General features: G+C 42.6%; 1 protein-coding gene across 7 annotated transcripts in view; it reads left to right on the forward strand.

Annotated features, from left to right (window-relative positions):
• The window catches only part of RBM6 (RNA binding motif protein 6), a 135,924-nt gene that overhangs the window by 28,634 nt on the left and 83,946 nt on the right, over nt 1-23,344 (forward strand). For 6 of the 7 annotated variants that reach the window (XM_019024186.3, XM_063703809.1, XM_063703808.1 and 3 more), the window contains 2 exons: nt 2,897-2,986; nt 6,154-6,223. The exons of the other annotated variant lie outside the window; for it this stretch is intronic. In XM_019024186.3, coding sequence (XP_018879731.1) covers nt 2,897-2,986; nt 6,154-6,223 — 160 coding nt within the window. The remainder of the gene's footprint in view (nt 1-2,896; nt 2,987-6,153; nt 6,224-23,344) is intronic. 7 annotated transcript variants of the gene reach the window in all.

Raw genomic sequence — 23,344 nt, forward strand, 5'->3', positions numbered from 1 at the left:
GCAGGCATGTGCCACCATGCCCAGTTAATTTTTGTATTTTTAGTGCAGATGGGGTTTCACCATGTTGGCCAGGCTGGTCTCAAACTCCTGACCTCGTGATCCGCCCACCTCGGCCTCCCAAAGTGCTGGAATTACAAGCATGAGCCACTGTGCCTGGCCAGTTTATTTATTTATTTTTTTCATTTTATTTTTATCCTTGCATAACCATTAGAAAGCAAAATTTGTATTCAGGAGTGGAATGTAGGAATGTAAATCTCTAGAGTAAAGGTCCTCAGCTCAGATCATATATATATGTGTGTGTGTATATGTGTATATATATATATGAATATATGTATATATATATGAATATATATGTATATATATATTTTTTATTCTTTTCTTCCTGCTTCACTTTCCGTTTGTGTATATATGTGTGTGTATATATGAAGGAACTATATATATATATTTGAGACACGGTCTCGCTCTGTCACTCGGGCTGAAGTGCGATGGTGTAATCATGGCTCCTTGCAGCCTTGACCTCCGAGGCTCAAGCGATCCTCCCACCTCAGCCTTCTGAGTAGCTGGAACTACAGATGTGCGCCAGCCACTATGCCTGGCTAGTTTTTTTTTTTTCCCTTTGAGAATGAGTCTTGCTCTGTCTCTCAGGCTGAAGTGCAGTGGTGCGATCTCAGCTCACTGCAACCTCTACCTCCCGGGTTCAAGGGGTTCCCCCGCCTCAGCCTTCCAGGAAGCTGGGACTACAGGTATATTTCACCATGCCTAGTTAGTTTTTTTTTTTTTTTCTTTTTTGAGATGGAGTCTCACCGTGTTGCCTAGGCTGGAGTGCAGTGGCACGATCTTGGCTCACAGCAACCTCCGCCTCCCGTGTTCAAGCAGTCTTCCTGCCTCAGCCTCCTGAGTAGTTGGGACTGTAGTTGTGCACCACCAAATCCGACTAATTTTTGTATTTTTTGTAGAGATGAAGTTTAGGCATGTTACCTAGGCTGGGCTGGAACCCCTGATCTCAAATGATCCACCCTTCTCAGCTTCCCAAAGAGCTGGGATTACAGGCATGCACCACCATGCCTGGCCAGCAATTTTTGTATTTTTTTGTAGACAGAAGGTTGCAACATATTGCCCAGGCTGGTTTCAAATTCCTGGGTTCAAGCAGTCCCCCGACCTTAGCTTCCCAAAGTGCTGGGATTACAGCAATGAGCCACTGCCCCTACCCTTTTGATGTGTGTTTATTCATTATTTTGTTTTATGATGCTGATTTACATGCCTTGGGATAATTTAGTTTGAAAGTATATGTCTTTGGGAGTTGACTCTTGCAACTCTCGCTTAGTTAGACCTGTGATTGTTTAGGGATCATTTTCTTATTTAAATTCATTGAGAGAATACTTAGGAGTCTCCCTAGTTGTGAAGAGCTGATATTAATGTTGCAACTATCCTCTTGCAGCTAACGTAATTAACTTAAATGTTAAACTTCTTGAATATATGATTTAAGCAAGGAGGGTTATATTTGTAATTTTACAATGAAGGTATTCTCTTTTAAAGTAGATTTGGCTGGGTACAGTGGCCTATGCTTGTAATTTCAGCGCTTTAGGAGGCTGAGGTGGGAGGATCACTTGAGGCCAGGAACTTGAGACCAGTGTGGTGCAACCTCAGGAGAGAATGTGAGGGTGGGGAAGAAAAATAAGGCCAGGCACAGTGGCTCACGCCTGTAATTCCAACACTTTGGGAGGCAAAGGTGGGTAGATCATTTGAGGTCAGGATTTCAAGACCAGCCTGGTCAACATGGTGAAACCCCATCTGTACTAAAAATAACAAAAATTAGGCCAGGTGTGGTGGCTCTTGCCTGTAATCCCAACACTTTGGGAAGCTGAGGCAGGTGGATCATTTGAGGTCGTGAATTTGAGACCAGCCTGACCAACACAGAGAAACCCCATTTCTACTAAAAATACAAAATTAGCTGGGCGTAATGGTGCATGCGTGTAATCCCAGCTACTCGGGAGGCCGAGGCAGGAGAATCCCTTGAACCTGAGAGGCAGAGGTTGCGGGGAGGCAGAGGTTGCACTATTATACTCCAGCCTGGGCAGCAAGAGCGAAACTCCATCTGAAAAAAAAAAAAAAAAAAAAAGAAAACCAAAACCAGCCAGGTGTGGAGGTGGGCGCCTGTAATCCCAACTACTTGGGAGGCTGAGGCAGGAGAATTGCTTGAACCTGGGGGGCGGAGGCTGCAGTGGGCTGAGATTGTGCCACTGCACTTCAGCCTGGGCGACAGAGCGACACTCTGTCTCAAAAAAAAAAAAAAGACATTATCTAGTCATCTTCTCTCACCAGAGGTATGAAGTACTGCTAGTTTACAGCCCATTCTCCAGCTCTCAGACCAGGGAAATTTTTCTTTTATTTTGAGACGGGGGTCTCGCTCTGTCACCCAGGCTGGAGTGCAGTGGCACAATCTTGGCTCACTGAAACCTCTGCCTCCCAGGTTCAAGTGATTCTTCCGCCTCAGCCTCCTGAGTAGCTGGGATCACAGGCGCGCACAGCACAGTTGGCTAATTTTTGTATTTTTAGTAGAGACGGTTTTACCATGTTGGCCAGGCTGAGAAAATTACTGTTTTGAGACTATGTTAGTGTGTCTTTCTGGTTATTAAAGTCTTACTCAGTCTTGTCTCTCGTAATGTTTTGCTTTACTTTCAAGACTCTTTCAGTGAGACTTGGTTTTAGCACATTTACATTCTTATGATTTGAAGTCACATTCTGGCACTCAGAACAATAGAGAAAATTGTAATTTTTTATATCTTCACGTGACATGTCATTATCATTTTTGATCCTGAGTGGCTAAATTTCATGTTGATTTGTGTTTTGTACAGTAAAGTATATTTGTGAAATAATTTTTCATTCTCAATTTAAGGATCAAGATTATAGGACCGGCCCAAGTGAGGAGAAACCCAGCAGGCTTATTCGATTAAGTGGGGTGCCTGAAAATGCCACAAAAGAAGAGGTAAGGCATGTCTTCTCTCCTGTTTCTCTGTGTCAATTAAAAATTAAAAAACCTTTTAATTTGAAAAATTATAGATTCACAAGAAGGTGCAAAGAATTGCACAGAGAAGTCTTGTGTATTTTTTTCCCATCCTCCCTCAGTGTTAATATTTTGCACAACTGTGGTATAGTATCTAAACCAGGAAATTGACCCTGGTATAATACATAAAGTTTATTCAGATTTCACCATTTATACATGCACTCACTGAGGTGAGGTTAAAAAAAATTATGACAAATGATTGCTCTCTTTAGACCTGATCACATCCTTTAGAGCATATTATTTCTGGAGTATGTACATAAGGATGCAGTTTATTTACAATAGTAAAAACTAGAAACTGCCTAACTGCCCTGTATCAAAGGATTGGCTGACTAAATTAAGTCTGAACTTATGGCAGTGCTCACTCTGTGCCAGGCATTGTGTGATACTTAACAAGCATTAGTTCATTTAATTATCACATATTTAATATAATCACTCTAAATATTAAGCATTACTGTATGTAATTGTTCTAGATACTGAGTGACACAGCAGTGTATATTATCAAGTCACTGCCTCCATGGATAATGAAAAAGCAAGCAAAAGGATTACACAATTTTAGTCAGCAAATAAATTCTCTGAAGAAAACTAAAGTACAGGCGGGGCATGGTAGCTCGGCCTGTAGCTCGGAGACAGAGTCTTGCTTTGTCACCCAGGCTGGAGTGTGTGGCGCAACCTTGGCGCACTGCAACCTCCGCCTCCCCAGTTCAAGCAGTTCTCCTGCCACAGCCTCCTGAGTAGCTGGGACTACAGGCAGACACCACCACGCCCAGCTAATTTTTGTACTTTTAGTAGAGACGGAGTTTCACCACATTGGTCAGGCTGGTCTTGAACTCCTGACCTCAGGTTATCTCCCTGCTTCTGCCTCCCAAAGTGCTGCCATTACAGGCATGAGCCACCACGCCCAGCCCATTTTTGATTTTTTTGAGGCAGCGTCTCACTTTGTTGCCCAGGCTGGAGTGCAGTGGCACAATCACGGCTCACTGCAGCTTCTACCTCTTGGGCTCAATCGATCCTACCACCTCAGCCTCCTGAGTAGCTGGGACCACAGGCATGCATGCTAATGGGGCTGTTTTTTGTATTGTGTAGTTAGGGAGACATCACTGAGGAAGAGGCATTCGAGCCCAGGCTTGAATGCTGTGAGAGAACAGTTTATATGAATATGGGGAAATGAACTGCCCAGGCAGTTCATGCTGAGGAAGTGCTGTGGCCCTGGACTGTAATGAATCCAGTACATCATTTTATATTTAACACATGAGAAACTGGACACTAAAAGGTTACACAGCAAGTGAGTGGAGAGCTTGGAATGCACACAGTATGATTTCAGAGCTTAAGCCTTTGAAGGTTATGCTCTTCTGCTTTTCTTTTTCTTTTTTTTTTTTTTTGAGACAGAGTCTCACTCTGTCACCCAGGCTGGAGTGCAGTGGCGCGATCTCGGCTCACCGCAACCTCTGCCGCCGGGGTTCAAGCGATTCTCCTGCCTCACCCTCCCAAGTAGCTGGGATTACAAGCACCTGCCACTGCACCCAGCTGATTTTTGTGTTTTTAGTAGAGATGGGGTTTCACCATCTTGGTCAGGCTAATCTTGAACTCCTGACCTCAAGTGATCCACCCGCCTCGGCCTCTCAAAGTGCTGAGATTACACGCATGAGCTACCGCGCCCAGCATTTTGTTTATTTGTTTGTTTGTTTGTTTTTGAGACAGAGTCTTGCTCTGTCACCCAGGCTGGAGTGCAGTGGCACAATCTTGGGTCACTGCAACCTCCGCCTCTCGGGTTCAAATGGTTCTCCTGCCTCAGCCTCCTGAGTAGCTGGGACTACAGGCATGTGCCACCACGCCCGGCTAAGTTTTTGTATTTTTAGTAGAGACGGGGTTTCACCATGTTAGCCAGGATGGTCTCGATCCCCTGACGTCATGATCCGCCTGCCTCAGCCTCCCAAAGTGCTGGGATTACAAATGTGAGCCACCGCTTCTGGCCCTGCTTTTCCTATATACCTGAGAATTTTTAAATATTTATTTATTTATTTTTGAGACAGGGTACTCCAGACTGGAGTGCAGTGGCCCAATCAAGGCTCACTACAGCCTCAAACTCCTGGGCTCAAACTATCCTCCCGAGTAGCTGGGATTATAGGTGTGAGCCACTACTCCTGGCTAATTTTTTTTTTTTTTTGAGATGGAGTCTCGCTCTGTCGCCCAGGCTGGAATGCAGTGGTGCGATCTTGGCTCACTGCAAGCTCCTTCTCCCGGGTTCACGCCATTCTTCTGCCTCAGCCTCCCAAGTAGCTGGGACTACAGGTGCCCGCCACCACGCTTGGCTAATTTCTTGTATTTTTTAGTAGAGACAGGGTTTTACCGTGTTAGCCAGGATGGTCTCGATCTCCTGACCTTGTGATCTGCCCACCTCGGCCTCCCAAAGTGCTGGGATTACAGGCTTGAGCCACCGTGCCCGGCCAATTTTTTTTTTTTTTTTTTTTTTTTAAAGATAGTGTCTCGCTCTGTTGCCCAGGCTGGAGTGCAGTGTCATGATCTCAGCTCACTGCAGCCTCAGCCTTCCAGGTTCAAGTGATTCTCCTGCCTCAGCCTTCCAAGTAGCTGGGATTACAGGTGTGTGCCACCACACCAGGCTAATTTTTGTATTTTTAGTAGAAACGGGGTTTCACCATGTTAGCCAGGCTGGTCTCAAACTCCTGACCTCAGGTTATCCACCCGCCTTGGATTCCCAAAGTGCTGGGATTACATGTGTGAGCCACCACGCCCGGTCTCTCCTGGCTAATAAAGAATTTTTTTTTTTTTTAGAGGTAGGGTCTCACTATGTTGCCCAAGCTTGTCTCAAACATGTGGCTTTAAGCAATCCTCTCACCTTGGCCTCCCAAAGTGCTGGGATTATAGGCATGAGCCACTGCATCCCGCCAATTTTTGAATAATTATGTTCTACTCATTCAATATGTGAATGCCTTGAGTGTTCATAGTTTAACTTTGCTTTTACAAAGTAATCATGGCTTTAAATTATGTATGATAAAAACTGTTAGGGAAAATCTGATATTCAGTGTTTGATTATGATTTGTATCATTTGTATAAATGCCATATTTTTGCAGATTCTTAATGCTTTTCGGACTCCTGATGGCATGCCTGTAAAGAACTTGCAGTTGAAGGAGTATAACACAGGTGAGTTTCTTGACTTGCATATGGCCTTGGGTTAGGAAGGGTCTTTGTCAGATCTCTGCATCATGTGCTACTTAAAATTTGTTTCAAGAAACCACAATTAAAATTTCCAGAAGCCTCCCGTTGGTGCCTCCAAATAACAACCAGCTTTAGTTTTAGCTGTGGTTCTTTGTGGATGTTTGTCCACACATGGGTGATGAGGATGCATGTTCCAGTTCTTCTGAATGCCTGTGATATATAGAGTGTCGCAGCAATTGCCTTGAATATATTTTATATAATTATTAAACTTGCTATGCATGTTCTTCATGGTGGTGGAATGTTTATGCTTGAGCCTAATAGGATTTAATAAGCTTGTTGTATGAAAATTTTACATTCATTGCTTCAGTAAAATTTATGACTTCCCAGAGAAATTGTACAAATTAGTGGTTTAATTTTCAGTTTTGCTTTGAGAATGGAGTCCTGTTACAGTTATTTTGTTGAAATCCATGAATAGATCCAGAATAGCTTTCCCTTTGACATCTGTTCTGTGGTCTGAATGGTAGATTAAACTTTTCAGAATATCCTCCTAGTTGTATTTCACAGCACCAATTTCAGTCATTTCCTTTAAATCTTACTACAGTAAAAGTAGGCAAAGGTGAAATGCCAAGAACTCAAGGTTTTTGACCAATATTTTTAGAACTATGTATAGTAATAAGTTTATTTATTTAAAAATAAAGGTAATCTTTAGGTGACCTATTTTGCAGAATTTTAAATGGAAGGGAATAGAGCATGAGTCTTCACAGAACTTAGAATTTCAGTAATTCAGTTAAAGACATCTTCAAGTAAGAACATGTCATATTTTGAGGATATAATTTACTATTAGCAGTTTATCATGGGATAAAAATTTTTCATTAACTAGATAACTTCTTCAGAATGCTTCTGCAGAGGAAAATTATCCACAAAATAAATTTTGGTGCTTGAAAGAATATGGTGTTAAGTTCAGAAATAATTTGTTCTGTAATTTGAGAACAAGCTCAGAAGTATTATTTCTCAGAGAGCCAATTATTTATTTGTTTTAAAAACATCAACCCTGAATTTGTGGAAGCATGAGTAAGAGTAGATATATTATTATTCTTGGTATCTCACTTATGTTGGTTATATTTATTTTTTGCATATGCCTTATACATGCTTTCTTTGGGAATTCAAGGTAGAATTTACAGGCTGGAGATGCTTTTTAACTCTCAAGATAATAACCTCAGTCTTGTTTCATGAACTGTGCTTTCATTAAGTATTGATATGTTTAGGAAAGGAGATGTCTTAATATTTAAATAGCAGTTCAAACTCCAGTTTCTTTAGTATTCATTGACTTTCTAATTGTCAAATTTGTCAGGACAGTAAAAATTATATTAACATATAGGGTCTAGAGAGGAAGTTCTTAAATTTGCTGATTGTGGTAGCTATTAGAATTGGCAGACTGAAGACACTGATACACATGGGAAATCATTCAGGGCAGTGCTTAAAAATAAAACGAAAAATACCTTTCAGCAAATACAATCTTTTCTTGGCATTCTATTAAGTTGTGTTTTTTATTTTTGTTTTTTAGTGAAAGAATTGGATTGCTAGTTTCATGTTATTTATATTACATCTCTATGTGACAAATAGGATGAACTTTTGACAATATCAGCCAGATCATGTTACTCCCATGTCTAAAACCCTCTTAGGGCCTTCATCTTCACTTGGAAGAAATTCCCAGCTTCTTCTTTTGTCTTACAAACCCATGCGTGAGCTGACCCTTGGCTGTTTGATCTCATTCAGTACTGCCCTCCACCTACCCTATTTTGCCGTAGCCACACTGAGCTTTTCTCCTGTCTTTGACCAATACAAACTTCTTTCTGAGTGTCAGGGTCTTTGCACTACTCTTCTGTCTGATCTTTACTTGTCTTCTGGGGTTTAGTTCTTGGCTTCAGTTTCACGTCTCTGAGGCCTTGTGTCACCCTCAAATCTAAAATCATCGGGCAGTTGTTTTCCATCATATCCTTGTTTGGATCTATCACTGATTGGATATTTCTATCACTGGTATTTTTCAGTTGGATCTATCACTGATCTATCACTGGTCACTGATTGGATTGAATCTGTCAGTGGTATTGGATCTATCACTGATATTTTTCTCCGTGGTTTTGTGTATCTTATTTCTCTCACTAGAGAGGAATGTCAGCAGGAGCCTTATTCCTTCTTGTTTCCACCAGTGCTTGACACTCAGTAGGTTCCCTATATGCATGGAATAGATTATTATTTATGGTGTATGTGAAGAGCAGCTGTGATTTCCCCTCAGGTGAGGAACATTAAAGGGTAGTGTAGGTTTCACAACAGTGCAGCTTAGGTCTTACATATCTGTTGAAGAATATGTCTTGGAACAATCAGATGTTCTGAGAACTATAGTGTTTACTGTTAAAAGATCATATGTGGTAGTCAGGCATGGTGTTGCACACCTGTAGCCCTAGCTACTTGGGAGTCTGAGATGGGAGAATTTTTTGAGCCTGAGAATTTGAGATCAGCCTGAGCAACATAGCAAGACCTTGTCTCTTAAAAAGAAAAAGAAAAAAAAATGTGAATCTTAGTAGTAACAGTGACTTAAAAATTTTTTTTTATAAGAGAAAGGGTCTTACTCTGTTGCCCAGGTTGGAGTGCATTGGTACGATCATAGCTTACTGTAACCTCAAACCCCTGGGCTCAAGTGATCCTTCTGTCTCAACCTCCCGAGTATTTGGGACTACAGGTGCGTACCACCATGCCAGGCTAATTTTTAAACTTTTTGTAGAGGCGCAGTCTCACTATGTTTCCCAGGCTGGTCTTGAACTCCTGGGTTCAAGTGATTCTCCTGCCTCATCCTCCCAAAGTGCTGGGATTACAGATGTGAACCAGTATGCACAGCCAAAAAGGTGACATTCATAGGTGAAAACTGGTAATAAATATTTTAGGCTGAGTGATGACCTGCAGAGACCATGCAGGATGGATATTGCTCTTAAGAGGGGAATTGTGGAGTACAGTCTGTCCTGTTAGTTGATGTAATGGAGGGCTGATCTATAACACAGGAGAGAAGATTAACGCCTCTTCATTGACTCTAGTAATGTATTAGTGTAATTTTTGTCTCCTCTAGAGCTGTATAAGTACAGGGTCACAATTTTATCTAGAACCTGTGAGGTTAAATGAGCTTATGAATTTTTCAAGTTATAGAAATGTAGTTTACATAGATCATATAGGAATTATATCTCCCAGGGGAATGTGTACTCAGATATAATACTTACGCTGCAAAATTATTAATATTCTCACTAACAGGAGTAAATAAAGACTCATAGTATAGGCCAGGATTTGCCTCAAAATGAGTTTATTGAATTTTACCAAAAAACTTGACATTTATGGGATTTTGGAATTGTAGATAAGAGATTTTGGACCTATATATGTTCTGTATATTTGAATTTTTCATTTGCCGTTTACAAATACATTATAACCCCATGAATTGTAAATTACCTTGAATTATATGATTATTTCTGGAAAAAGTACCAGGAGTAAAATGTCTTTTGGTGACTAGACAAACTCTAGTATATATATAAAATGGAATACTTCTCAGCAATGAAGAAGAAACTACTCATGCACCTAACAACATGGATGAATCTCAATGGCAATATTCTGAGTGAAAGAAACTAGACTCATAAGGATATATACTCTACCATAAGGAGGAATGAAATACTGATGTATGCTACAAGTTGGATGAACCTTGAAAACATTATAAAAGAAGCCAGACACAAAAGACCAAATATTGTGCAATTCAGTTTATATGAAATATCTAGAGAAGGCACACCCATAGAGATAGAAAGCAGACTGGTGGTTGCCAGGGGCTAAGCGGGAATGGGGAACGACTCCCTGATGGTTATGGTACTTCTTTTGGGCTGATAAAAGTGTTCTGGAACTAGGTAGTAGTGATGGTTGCATGACATTGTGAATGTACTTAATGCTCCTGAATTGTACACTTTAAAATGATGCATTTTATTTGATGTGTATTTGCTTACTTTTTTTTTTTTTTTTTGAGATGAAATCTTGCTCCCGTCGTGTAGGCAGGAGTGCAGTGGCATGACCTTGGCTCACTGCAACCTCCACCTCCCGGGTTCAAACGATTCTCCTTCCTCAGCCTCCTAAGTAGCTGGGATTACAGGTGTGTGCCACCACACCTGGCTAATTTTTTGTATTTTTAGTAGAGACGGGGTTTCGCCATGTTGGCCAGGCTGGTCTTGAACTCCCGACCTCAGGTGATCTACCTGCCTGGGCCTCCCAAAGAGTAGCATTACAGGCGTGAGCCACTGTGCCCAGCCAGCTTACAATTTTTTAAAAAGGCTACATACTATATGTGTATGTGTGATTTCACCTATGTGACATTCTGGAAGGGACAAAATTTTAGGGATTGGAAATAGTGGTGGCCAGGATATTCGGGGAGGAGTTAACTATAAAGCGGAAGCATGAGGGAATTTTTGGGTATAATGGAATTGTTCTATATCTTGATTGTGATAATGATGTATCAGTGTTAAATTCCCCGAGTTGATAACTACTGTGGTTATGTTAGAGAACATCTTTTTTCTTTTCTTTTTTTTTTTAAACGGAGTCTCGTTTTGTCACCCAGGCTGGAGTGTAATGGCGCGATCTCAGCTTACTGCAACCTCTGCCTCCTGGGTTCAAGCAATTCTGCCTGCCTTAACCTCCTGAGTAGCTGGGATTACAGGCGCCTGCACCTACTCCTAGCTAATTTTTGTATTTTTTTTAGTAGCGACAGGGTTGCGCCATGTTGACCAGGCTGGTCTTGAACTCCTGACCTCGGGTGATCTGCCCACCTTGGCCTCCCAAAGAGCTGGAATTACAGACGTGAGCCACCATGCCCGGCTGAGAGTATCTTTATTCTTAGAAAATACATAATGAAGTTTTTAGAAGTAAAGTATTGTGATGTATGCAGCTTTCTCTCATCGTTTCGAAAATAATACTTGTTATAAATGGAGAAGGGAGGAAGAGAGTATTGATAAAGTAGATGGATCACAATGTTATTAATAGTTGAATCTGGGGCCACACGCGGTGGCTCACGCCTGTAATCCCAGCACTTTGGGAGGCCAAGGCAGGTAGATCATCTGAGGTCAGGAGTTTGAGACCAGCCTGGCCAACATGGCGAACGAAACCCGTCTACTAAAAAATACAAAAATTAGCCGGGCGTGGTGGCGGGCTCCTGTACTCCCAGCTACTCGGGAGGCTAAGGCAGGAGAATCACTTCAACTCGGGAGGTGGAGGTTGCAGTGAGCCAAGATCACGCCATTGCACTCAGCCTGGGCGACAGAGCAAGAATTCATCTAAAAAAAAAAAAAAAAAAAAAAAGTTGAACCTGGGTAAAGCATATATGAATCTTTTCCCTGTACTATTATTATTGCAATTTTTTTGTAACTTGGAAATTATTTCCAATAAAAAGTTAAAAAACTGACAAAACTGATTTATTTTATTTTATTTTTTATTTTTTTGAGACGGAGTCTTGCACTGTCACCAGTGCTGGAGTGCAGTGGCGCAATCTCGGCTCACTGCAACCTCCGCCTCCTGGGTTCAAGCGATTCTCCTGCCTCAGCCATCGGAGTAGCTGGGATTATAGGCGCCTGCCACCATGCCCAGCTAATTTTTTGTATTTTTAGTAGAGACAGGGTTTCACCATGTTGGCCAGGCTGGTCTCAATCTCCTGACTTCAAGCAATCCACCTGCCTCGGCCTCCCAAAGTGCTGGGATTACAGGCATGAACCACCACGCCTGGCCTAAATTTTTTTTTTTGTAGAGACAGGGTCTCACGCTGTTGCTCAGGCTGGTCTTACACTCCAAGGCTCAAGCAATTCTCCTGCCTTGGCCTCCCAAAGTGCTGAGATTACAGGTGTAAGACACTGAGGCCAGCTGCCCTTTACATTTCTTAAGGGTAACAGGCTCATGTCCTTTCATTATTCACAATTGAAATATTTTGAGTCTTTACTTCTGTGTCAATATAACAGAAGTAACTTCCTTACGAAGAAAATTCCAGAGGGAATCTTTCAATGTAGGGATAGAAATCCATTGTGAAACTCGAGAATTGACACTGATGATATAAAATATGCACAGTAGCCGAGTGTGGTGATGTGTGCGTGTAGTCTTAGCTACTCAACAGTCCGAGACATGAGCTCAGGAGTTTGTGACCAGCATGGGCAATATAGTGAGACTCTGTCTCAAAAAAAGGAAAAAAAAAAAGTGCATAGTTTATGGTATCCCAAGTGGAGGAGCTAAAGACAGAATAGCTTAACATCATTTAGAAAAAAAATTATAATTGAAAAGTGCAAATACACATTTTGCAGTGTTTTTGGCATTTACAAAATACGTAAACACTTTTAGTTTCTTAGGGAAAAGATGACGATAGGCTGATTGAAAAATATCATTTTTACTTGTCACATCTCTAAAACAGCAGAAGTTCTTGTTTTTAACCAGGAGTCCTATCAGGTTTGATACAACCTTTGGGGAGGATGTGGCAGTTGAAATTTAAGGAAACTTAGTTTCCTTAAGGTGGCTGAGCTTAAAAAATCAAAATGTTTAGGAAGGCAAGAGACACTAATAGGGCTGGGCTAGTCTTGTGGAGGCAGTGGATGGACGCTTTGGCTGGCCTAGGGAAGAATCTGTGATTCAGTGCTGCAGGGATCAGGTGATCCTGGTGAGAGAGGTCCTGGAACAAGGGTTAATTTGGTCATTTTTGGAATGACCTGGGATTTGGCTTATTTATTTTATTTTTAAAATTTCCCGCTGGGCACAGTGGCTCAAACCTGTAATTCTAGCACTTTGGAAGGCCAAGGCCATTGGATCACTCGAGCTCAGGAGTTCGAGACCACCCTGGGCAACATGGTGAAACTCCATCTCTCCAAAAAAAATACAAAAAAAATTAGCTGGATGTGGTGGTGCATGCCTGTAGTCCCAGCTACTTAGGAGGCTAAAGCAGGAAGATCACTTGAGCTAGGGAGGTGAGGGTGGAGGTTGCAGTGAGCCAAGATCATGCCACTGCACTCCAGCATGGGCAACAGAGAGAGACCTTGTCTCAAAAAAATAAAATGGTGAATGTAAAATAAAATGGTAGCTCACGCCTATAATCCTGGTACTTTGGGAGGCCAAGGTGGGTGGATCACTTGAGGCCAGGAGTTACAGACCAGCCTGGTCAATATGGCAAAACCCCATCTCTACTAAAAATACAAAAACTAGCCGGGCTGGTGGTGTATGCCTATAATCCCAGTTACTCAGGAGGCTGAGGCAGAGGTCACAGTGAGCTGAGATCACACCACTGCACTCCAGGCTGGATGACGGAGTGAGACCCTGTCTAACGTGACATCACATCACATCACATCACAACATAACATAAATTTTCAAGGCAGAAATCTTGTAGTCAGCCTTACTGTTTGTTGACAAGGATACGGTCCTGAGCACAGAAATCTCGGCAGTTGATAAAGCCAAGAAGAAGGATACTAATTAAAGAAATTTTCAGATTTTGCGTCTTCTGGCATCTCAGCTAAATGGCTCTGAGGAAGAGGATGCCACTTACCAGTTTTGAGACACAGGCAGGTTATATTCTTTTCCTGAAAACCATTTAGCTGAGATGGAATTTGCCTCTCTGAGGTTGGGGAAGGTGTTTGAACTCTGTTTACAGCCTTCTGTCAGTTCCACTGCCTTGCTGAGTTCCCTCACCCTTCTTTAGATAGAATTGCTGTTGGCTTCTATAGTCCTCACTTACCTCTTTTGCCAAATGCTCAGGTAGCCTTGGCTGAGTCTTCCAGGTTTGATAAGGCTGTATGGGGCTTCCTATGCCTTTTGGTAGTTAGAAGTCACTGAAGAGGTACTTCTGCTACAGTGACAAGAAGAAAAGGGTCATTACTCAGCTTGTATAGTGCAAGGGCTGCTTGACTTCCAGCTTCAGTCTAGGCAGGGGAATTTATTTATACAATTACCTTAAATGAGCACCAGATAGAGGCCATCTATAAAAACTGTTTACAGGATTTAAAAATACATTGACATTGGCTTCTTCCTTTAACTTTCTGCTTGCAACAGAACATCTGATGCGACCTATGCTGCTCACTGTTTCTAGGTTACATTCTCTACCCTTGCAGTGTAAATTAATTTTTGCCTGGTTCCATGTTTCTTGCTTAGGTTATCTCTTAGGTCTTCTGTCTGATTTAAATATAAGCCTTCTTAGGACTAGATAGTGGTAATGGTTGCACTACTTTGTCAATATACCACTGAATTGTATGTATTCACTCTTTTAAGAATGAGTTTATTTTTATTTATTTGAGACGGAGTCTCGCTCTGTTGCCCAGGCTGGAGTGCAGTGGCGCGATCTCGACTCACTGCAAACTCTGCCTCCTGGGTTTACGCCATTCTCCTGCCTCAGCCTCCCGAGTAGCTGGGACTACAGGCACCTGCCACCACGCCCGGCTAATTTTTTGTATTTTTAGCAGAGACGGGGTTTCACTGTGTTAGCCAGGATGGTCTCGATCTCCTGACCTTGTGATCCGCCCACCTCGGCCTCCCAAAGTGCTGGGATTACAGGCGTGAGCCACCATGCCCGGCCTTAAGAATGAGTTGATTGTTCTTAGTCTCAGTTGAGTACATTGTGTTATGTATAGAAAATGTTATATTTTCATTTTTAAAAATTATTATTATTTTGAGATGGGGTCTCACTCTGTCACCCAGGCTGGAGTGCAGTGGCACGGTCTTGGTTCACTGGCAACCTCCACCTCCCAGGTACAAGTGATTCTTCTGCATCAGCCTCCCGAATAGCGGGGATTACAGGCGCCTGCCACCAAGCCTACGTAATTTTTGTATTTTTTTTTTTTAGTAGAGACGGGGTTTCACCGTGTTAGCCAGGCTGATCTTAAACTCCTGACCTCAAGTGATCCATTCGCCTCAGACTCCCAAAGTGCTGGGATTACAGATGTGAGCCATTGCGCCCAGCCCATTTTAAAAAATTAAACCGGCCTGGTGTGGTGGCTCACGCGTGTGATCCCAGCACTTTGGGAGGCCGAGGCAAGCGGATCATGAGGTCAGGAGATCGAGACCATCCTGGCTAACACGGTGAAACCCCATCTGTACTAAAAAATACAAAAAATTAGCCGGGCGTGGTGGCGGGCTCCTGTAGTCCCAGCTAATTGGGAGGCTGAGACAGGAGAATGGCATGAACCCGGGAGGCAGAGCTTGCAGTGAGCCGAGATAGCGCCACTGCACTCCAGCCTGGGCAACAGAGCGAGACTCCGTCTCAAAAAAAAAAAAACAACAAAAAAAACCAAAACATTAAACCATACTCTCTAACTGTGAAGAAGTTGTGATTTATTCTTTAGTGTTACCTGCCATTCTTTTTGTCTCTTTCTCTCTCTTCTCTTCTCCTCTCTTCTCTTCTCTCTTCTTCCCTCCCTTCCCCTCCCCTCCCCTCCCCTTCTCTTTTCTTTTCTTTCAGAGTTTTGCTCTATTGCCCAGGATGGAGCGCATTGGCATGCTCATGGCTCACTGCAGTGTGAACCTCCCAGGTTCAAGCTGTCCTGCTACCTCACCCTCCCTAGTAGCTGGGACTATAGACAGCACCACCATGCCTAATTATTTTGTATTTTTTGTAGAGACGAGGTTTTGCCATGTTGCCCAGGCTGGTCTTGAACTCCTGAGCTCGAGTGAGCTACCTGCCTCAGCCTCCCAAAATGCTGTGATTACAGGTGTGAGCCTTATTTTATTATTTTTTTTTGGGACAGAGTCTCTCTCTGGCCTCCAGGCTGGAGTGCAGTGGCACGATCTTGGCTCACTGCAACCTCTGCTTCTCGGGTTCAAGCAATTCTCCTGCCTCAGCCTCCCAAGTAGCCTCCCAAAGTGCTGGGATTACAGGCATGAGCCACCATGCCTGGCCTCTGATGCATATATTTTTTAAAAATAGTATTTTCCACCTTACAGTGTATTTAAGAGTTTGTAAATTTCCTTTTTTTTTTTCTTTTTGGAACATTGTTGCTCTGTTGCCCAGGCTGGAGTGCAGTGACATGATCTCGGCTCATTGCAACCTCCGCCTCCCAGATTCAAGTGATTCTCCTGCCTCAGCTTCCCGAGTAGCTGGGATTACAGGTGCCCGCCACTATGCCCAGCTAAATTTTTTGTAATTTTAGTAGAGACAGGTTTCACCATGTTGGCCAGGCAGGTCTCGATCTCCTGACCTCAAGTGATTCGCCCACCTCAGCCTCCCAAAGTCCTGGGATTACAGGCATAAGATACTGTGCCTGGCTGAGTTCATAAATTTCTTTCTTTCTTTTTTCTTTTTTTTTGAGACAGAGTCTTACTCTGTCACCTGGGCTAGAATGCAATAATGCGATCTCGGCTCACTGCAACCTCTGCCTCCTGGGTTCAAACAATTCCCCCGCCTCAGCCTCCTGAGTAGCTGGGATTACAGCCGCCTGCCACTATGCCCAGCTAATTTTTGTATTTTTTGTAGAGATGGGGTTTTGCCATGTTGGCCACGCTGGTCTAGAACTCCTGACCTCAGGTGATCCACCCGCCTTGGCCTCCCAAGCGTGGGGATTACAGGTATGAGCCACCACGCTTGGTCATCAAAGAGAATGTTTTTAATGATCAGGAGCACTTTGAGATGTTTAGAACAATCTGAAACCTGATTTCCAAGCCATCTCAAAATATACTTTGGTAATCAAGACAGGGAAATGATGGTGTTATTTCATTTGTGGGACTCAACTGATTTTGTTGAGTATTGGTTTTGCTGTGGGATTCCTTGTTCTCTTGGTTGTGTTGGGCCTACTGCTTTTTAAAAAAGTATTTTGAGACAGGGTCTTACTCTGTTGCTCAGGCTGGAGTGTAGTGGCGCAGTCTCTTGTCTCTGCAACCTCAATCTCCTGGGCTCAAGGGATCCTCCCACCTCAGCCTCCCAAGTAGCTAGGACCACAGGTACCCACCATCACACCTGGCTAATTTTTGTATTTTTTGTAGACATGGGGGTCACTGTCTTGCCCAGGCAGGTCTTGAACTCCTAAGCTCAAACAACCGTCCTGCCTTGCCCTCCCAAATTGCTGGAATTACAGGTGTGAGCCAGTGCGCCTGGCCTTCTTTTTTTTTTAAACCACTATTTTTTAGAACTAGATTTGGCCTGGAAAGAGAAAAAAGATATTCCTCGACTTGATCTATATATTTTATGGTTCATTCATTTGCTTTAGAGGTAGAAGGAGCAGGAAAAAGTACAACAAAACAAAATCTTCCCTTTGTCTGGTGTTTAATTTGAATGCCCACAGATGCTTTTGCATTTATTAGTAGTGAGTTTTCATAATTATCAAATATGTATTAGAAAAATCTGGCTGTGCATGGTGGCTAATGCCTGTAATCCCTATATGCTGGGAGGCTGAGGCAGGTGGATTTTCTGAGCTCAGGAGTTCAAGACCAGCCTGGGCAACATGGCAAAACCCCATCTCTGCCAAAAATAAGCTGGGTGTGGTGGCACACGCCTGTGGTACCAGGTACTCCGGAGGCTGAGCTGAGAAGATTGTGGAGGTTTCAGTGAGCCAAGATTGCACCACTGCACTCCAACCTGGGTGACAGAGTGAGACTCCATCTCAAAAAAAAGAAAAAAAAATCTCCTTGTCCAGGAGCTGTGTTGAGTGGGCTGTGGACTAGCAGGAATTCATAGCTCTGGTGAAAGATGACTAGATAATGTCATTTTTTTTTTAAAGTCCCTGAATGATTGTGACAGGGTAGGAAAATCATCACATAGCAGAATCTTCATTAGATTTTCCCTAATGACTTATCAACTGGGTTTGTGCACCAAACGAAACAACTTCCTGCCTTTGTTTGTCTGAAAGTCAAAGAAAATATTATTCAGGTATATTATATTGTACTCCATGCTACAGAAGTTTCTGGCAGCAATATAGGTTATATGCCAATCAGTTAAATAATATTTGTGGTCCAGGCCCGGTGGCTCATGCCTGTAATCCCAGCACTTTGGGAAGCCGAGGCGGGTGGATCACTTGAGGTCAGGAATTCAAGACCAGCCAGGGCAACATGGTGAAACCCCCATCTCTACTAATAAAACAAAAATTAGCCTAGTGTGGTGGCACACACCTGTAATCCCAGCTACTCAGGAGGCTGAGGTAGGAGAATCACTTGAACCCGGAAGGTGGAGGTTGCAGCTGAGATTGTGCCATTGCACTCTAGCCTGGGGCGACAAGAGCGAAACTCTCAAAATAAATAAACAAACAAATAAATAAATAAATAAAATAATAATAATAATATTTGTGTAAGTACAGGGATATGTTTCTTCAACTCCAAAGTATGAGTTAACGTGCATGTGCCAACTCTAGAAATAAAGTATTAAGTCAAACCTCCCAAGAAAATTTCCCCAAAAAGGTGCTAACAGACGTTATTTTATTTTATTTATTTATTTTGATACAGAGTCTCTCCCACTGTCACCCAGGCTGGAGTGGTGCAGTGGCATCATCTCGATTCACTGTAGCCTCCGCCTCCCAGATTCAAGCCATTCTCGTGCCTCAGCCTCCCTTGTAGCTGGGATTACAGTTGCCCACCACCACGCCTGGCTGATTCTTGTATTTTTAGTAGAGATGGGGTTTCACCATGTTGGCCAGGCTGGTCTCGAACTCCTGACCTCAAGTGATCTGCCCGCCTTGGCTTCCCAAAGTGCTGGGATTACAGTTGTGAGCCACTGCACCTGGCCTTTAATTTTAATTTCTTAAACTATGGAGTAGTACTACATTGAGGGAACAGAATTTTCTATTCCTTCATTTGTATTATTATTAAATACAGTCATGCATTGCGTAATGACAAGAATACATTTTGAGAAATGGATCAAGTGATTTTTTCATTGTGTAAACATCATAGGGTATACTTACACAAACTAGATGTTATAGCCTACTATACAGCTAGGCTATATTGTATAGCCTGTTACTCTTCGGCCACAAAACTGTACAGTGTGTTACTGTATTGAACACCATAGGCAATTGAGACACAATGGCATTTGTGTATCTAAATATAGAAAAGGTAATGCATTGTGCCACCAAATCAACAACAGCTATGATGTCACTGGGTGATAGGAATTTTTCAGTGCCATTATAAACTTATGGAACCATTGTTTCATATGCATGCAGTTTGCTGTTGATCAAAATGTAGTTAAGCAGCACATGGCTGTAACTAAAACACTATTGTTATAATAGAAAATAAAATTTTTCTTTTTAGCCTCTGTATTAATAAAGAGCACTAGAAAGTACTTTGTTTATCAGACAATGAATATGTTTGACAGATGTACATACGTATTTATCAAATGAATCTTTTTTTGTGGGGGAAACCTTAACTAAGAATAGGCCTGTGTTTTAAAATGGCTGCCTGGAGGACAAGTGCTATAAGGAAATTTCAGTGGTATTTGCTTGACCTGGCATTAAGTGGGGAGAAAAACAAGCCCCTAGGTGAGTTGATAGATGGATGTCTGAACATGTTCAGGAATGATGTTTTGAACAATGTTTGCCTCCTGTGTCATGTAGGCAGAGAGATGATAAAAGTTTTTTTCCCCTCTTGATACCAGGTAATTCTGATACCGACTACCAGAAGTTAGCTTCAGACTCCACAGGTTGAAGGGCTTTGTCCCATAAGACCATTCTTACTTCAGACACCAATTGCAATGATCAGTTATCAGGTCCCAAGGTTACCTACACTTATGTCTGATTTGGCTACAAAATTGGAGGTTCCCACAGTCTACCCCTTCAGATTTGATAACTTTCTAATATGGCTGCAAAAAACTCAGAGAAATACTTAACTTATGTTTATCAGTTTTTTATAAAGGATACAATTAGCCAGATGAGGAGATAGATAGGGCAAAGTCCAGGAGGGTCCTGAGTGTTGAGTGTAGGAGTCTCTGTCCTGTGGAATATGCCACCGTCCCAGCATGTAGATGTGTTCACCAATCAGGAAGCTCTCTGAGCCCTTTTGTGTAGTTGTTTTTATGGAGGTCTCATTATGTAGGCAGGATTGATTAAATCATTGACAGTGGGTGATTTGCTCAAGCCCCTCTCCCCTCATCAGAAGTTGGTGGGTGGTACTGAAAGTTCTGAACTTCTGGTCAAGGCTTTGTCTTTCTAGGTAGCCCTCATCCTGAAGCTATCTAGGGGCTTTCCAAGAGTTGTCTTATTGGAACAAAAAACACTCCTATCACCCTTATCACTCAGGAAATTCCAAGGGTTTTAGGAGCTGTATGCCAGGAACCTGGGACAGACCAAGTATCTTTCTGTGATACCGCAGAACGGGACCCCAAAAGCCAGCTCCAGCTGGTGTCTAGTGCCTTTAGTTGGGCACTGGATATCGGTTACAGGGCATAAGTGGCCCAATGGGGTTGCCGTTTAACCCATCTCTACTGTATTAACCTCATGTACCTTAGCTCATGGCTAGGTCGTTTCAAGTCTCACCTAATGTCAGTTGTTTCATCCTTCTCTGGATGCTTGTTCACTTCTGGAATAGGTGAATGGCTGGGCCACTATGATTTGCTGTCATCCTGAGCAAACTTCCAGCTTAGAAACCAGCTTTATGGAATCATCCCAGAGCCTTTATTTTATTTTATTTTATTTATTTATTTATTTATTTATTTTTGAGGCAGAGTCTTGCTCTGTAGCCCAGGCTGGAGTGCAGTGGCAAAGTCATGGCTCACTGCAGCTTCAACCTCCCAGGCTCAAGCAGTCCTCCCGTTTCAGCCTCCCAAGTAGCTGGGATTACAGGTGTGTACCACAACACCTGGCTGATTTAAAACCTTTTGTAGAGATGGTGTCCCAGTGTGTTGCCCAGGCTGGTCTCAGACTCCTGGGGTTAAGCGATCCTCTTGCCTCAGCCTCCCAAAATGTTGGGATTACAGGCGTGAGCCACTGAACTTGGTCCCAGAGCCTTTTAGAACAGTGTTGAGTTGCCCTTTATTTGCACCAGGGCTAAGGCAGTAGAAAAAATGTTTATGGGCCATGTTTTTCTTCCTAGTCAAAATAAAAATAGCCATGTAATCTATGGAGGCAGCAGATATGTTGTTAGTATACACTAGAAGTCAGGAAATTCGTACTGCCTTTCAGCTGCTAAAGTACTGGGACATATTTGAAAAGCAGTAATGCAGAGGCAGCTGTCTGATCTTTGATCTCTGATAATGCTTATTTCATTGCATCCCTGAAACCACCCTGCAAAGGATTTATCATCTTCGCTGCTTTGCATATGGAATAACATAGGCCCAGAGAGACGTAGCTTGACTGCAATCACATGGTGAGTTAGTTGTAGCTTCTGCAAATGTGCAGAACTAAGAAGCTACTTTTCTTGTGTGTTATTCTAGTGATGATGGTCATTATAATTGATGTACCTGATATTATGCTAGGTTTAGGGATACAGAACTGAAAGAAGATCACAGTCCCTCATCTGGAACCTCTGTTTTTTTGGTGTCGCCTCTCTGCATAGACAGTTCTGCAGTATTGATGCTGCTGTTCTGGTTGATCCTTCTGTCATGCCTGCACCATCTTTTCTGCCAGACTGAAGTGTTCTTGCTTGGGGAAAAGCAGATTTGCAAAGGTTCTCTTTTTCCTGATTGTTGCTTTGCAGATTGAGTATATTTGTTTGTTTGTTTTTAAGTGAACAAAAGTTGAATGAGATTGATTACTGGCTCTTTAAAGAATAATTACTCCCCCTTTTGACTTATGTAGCATCTTGAGCTGATCTATGACTGTTTGTACTTGTCATGACTTCCATTAGATTAAACTTTGGGGCAAAGATGTTGCTCTTCATTGTGCTCATATGACACCATTACTGCCAGTGGAATTGAAATAAATTGAGTAAGGGCGAGTGTTTCCTAACAAATGTTATCCTGGGCCTGAGGAACCATCATCAAGATGGAGTGGCCCTGCGATTAATTTTGGACTTAAAGCAAAAAACAAACAAATTTTTTTCTTTAAATAACCAGTTGGCAGAGATACAGAATAAAATAAGATAGATCCACGTGTAGTTTTTGAAAATTTAGGTCAGGTGGCTCACTCCTATAATCCCAGCACTTTGGGAGGCCAAGGCTTGTGGATACCTCGAGGTTAGGAGTTTAAGACCAGTCTGGCCATCATGATGAAACCCCATCTCTACTAAAAGTACAAAAATTAGCTGGGCATGGTGGCGCATGCCTGTAACCCTAGCTACTCAGGAGGCTAAGGCAGGAGAATTGCTTGAACCTGGTAGGCAGTAGTTGCAATGAACCTGGTAGGCGGTAGTTGCACTGCACTCCAGCCTGGGCAACAGAGTGAGACTCTGTCTCAAAAGAAAAAAAAATTTAAGAAATAATCATCAGTGTATATCTTCCTTTTTTCATTTTTCTTTAAAAAAAAAAAACAACCCTTGTATGCATAGCTGAAGGAGAAATAATTGAAAGTGTTTATAAGATTTCAAGGTGATGGGCTGGACACAGTTGCTCATGCCTAATAATCTGCACGCCTGTAATCCCAGCTACTCGGGAGCCTGAGGCAGGAGAATCGCTTGAACCCAGGAGGCAGAGGTTGCAGTGGGCCAAGATCGTGCCATTGCATTCTAGCCTGGGCGACAAAGGTGAAACTCCATCTCAAATTAAAAAAAAAGATTTCAAGGTGATGGGTTTCATGTGGACCAATTTTATCCTTCCCTGATGATAATTTGACATATGAGTCAGATATTTTCCTAATTTTCGTAATTCGAGTGGGATTGTGTGTTTGTTTGTTTGTTTTGAGACAGGGTCTCACTCTGTTGCTCAGGCTGGAGTGCAGTAGGCCAGTCATGGCTCGCTGTAGCCTTGGCTTCTCAGGCTCAAGTGAGCCTCCCACCTCAGCCTCTTAAGTAGCTGGGACTATAGGTGCGTGCTCCCACACCTGGCTAATTTTTTCTGTTTTTTTGTAGAGACAAGGTCTCATTATATTGCCGAGGCTGGGACTCCTGAGCTCAAGTAATCCTCCTACCTTGGTCTCCTAAAGTGCTGGGATTATATCCACGAGCCACCACACCCAGCCTCACATGAGATTTTAACAGAGCAAAGTACCTGTTGGAAATCTTGCGCACAAAGCC

This window comes from Gorilla gorilla, chromosome 2 (genome assembly GCF_029281585.2).
Source record: "Gorilla gorilla gorilla isolate KB3781 chromosome 2, NHGRI_mGorGor1-v2.1_pri, whole genome shotgun sequence".
Taxonomy (NCBI): domain Eukaryota; kingdom Metazoa; phylum Chordata; class Mammalia; order Primates; family Hominidae; genus Gorilla; species Gorilla gorilla.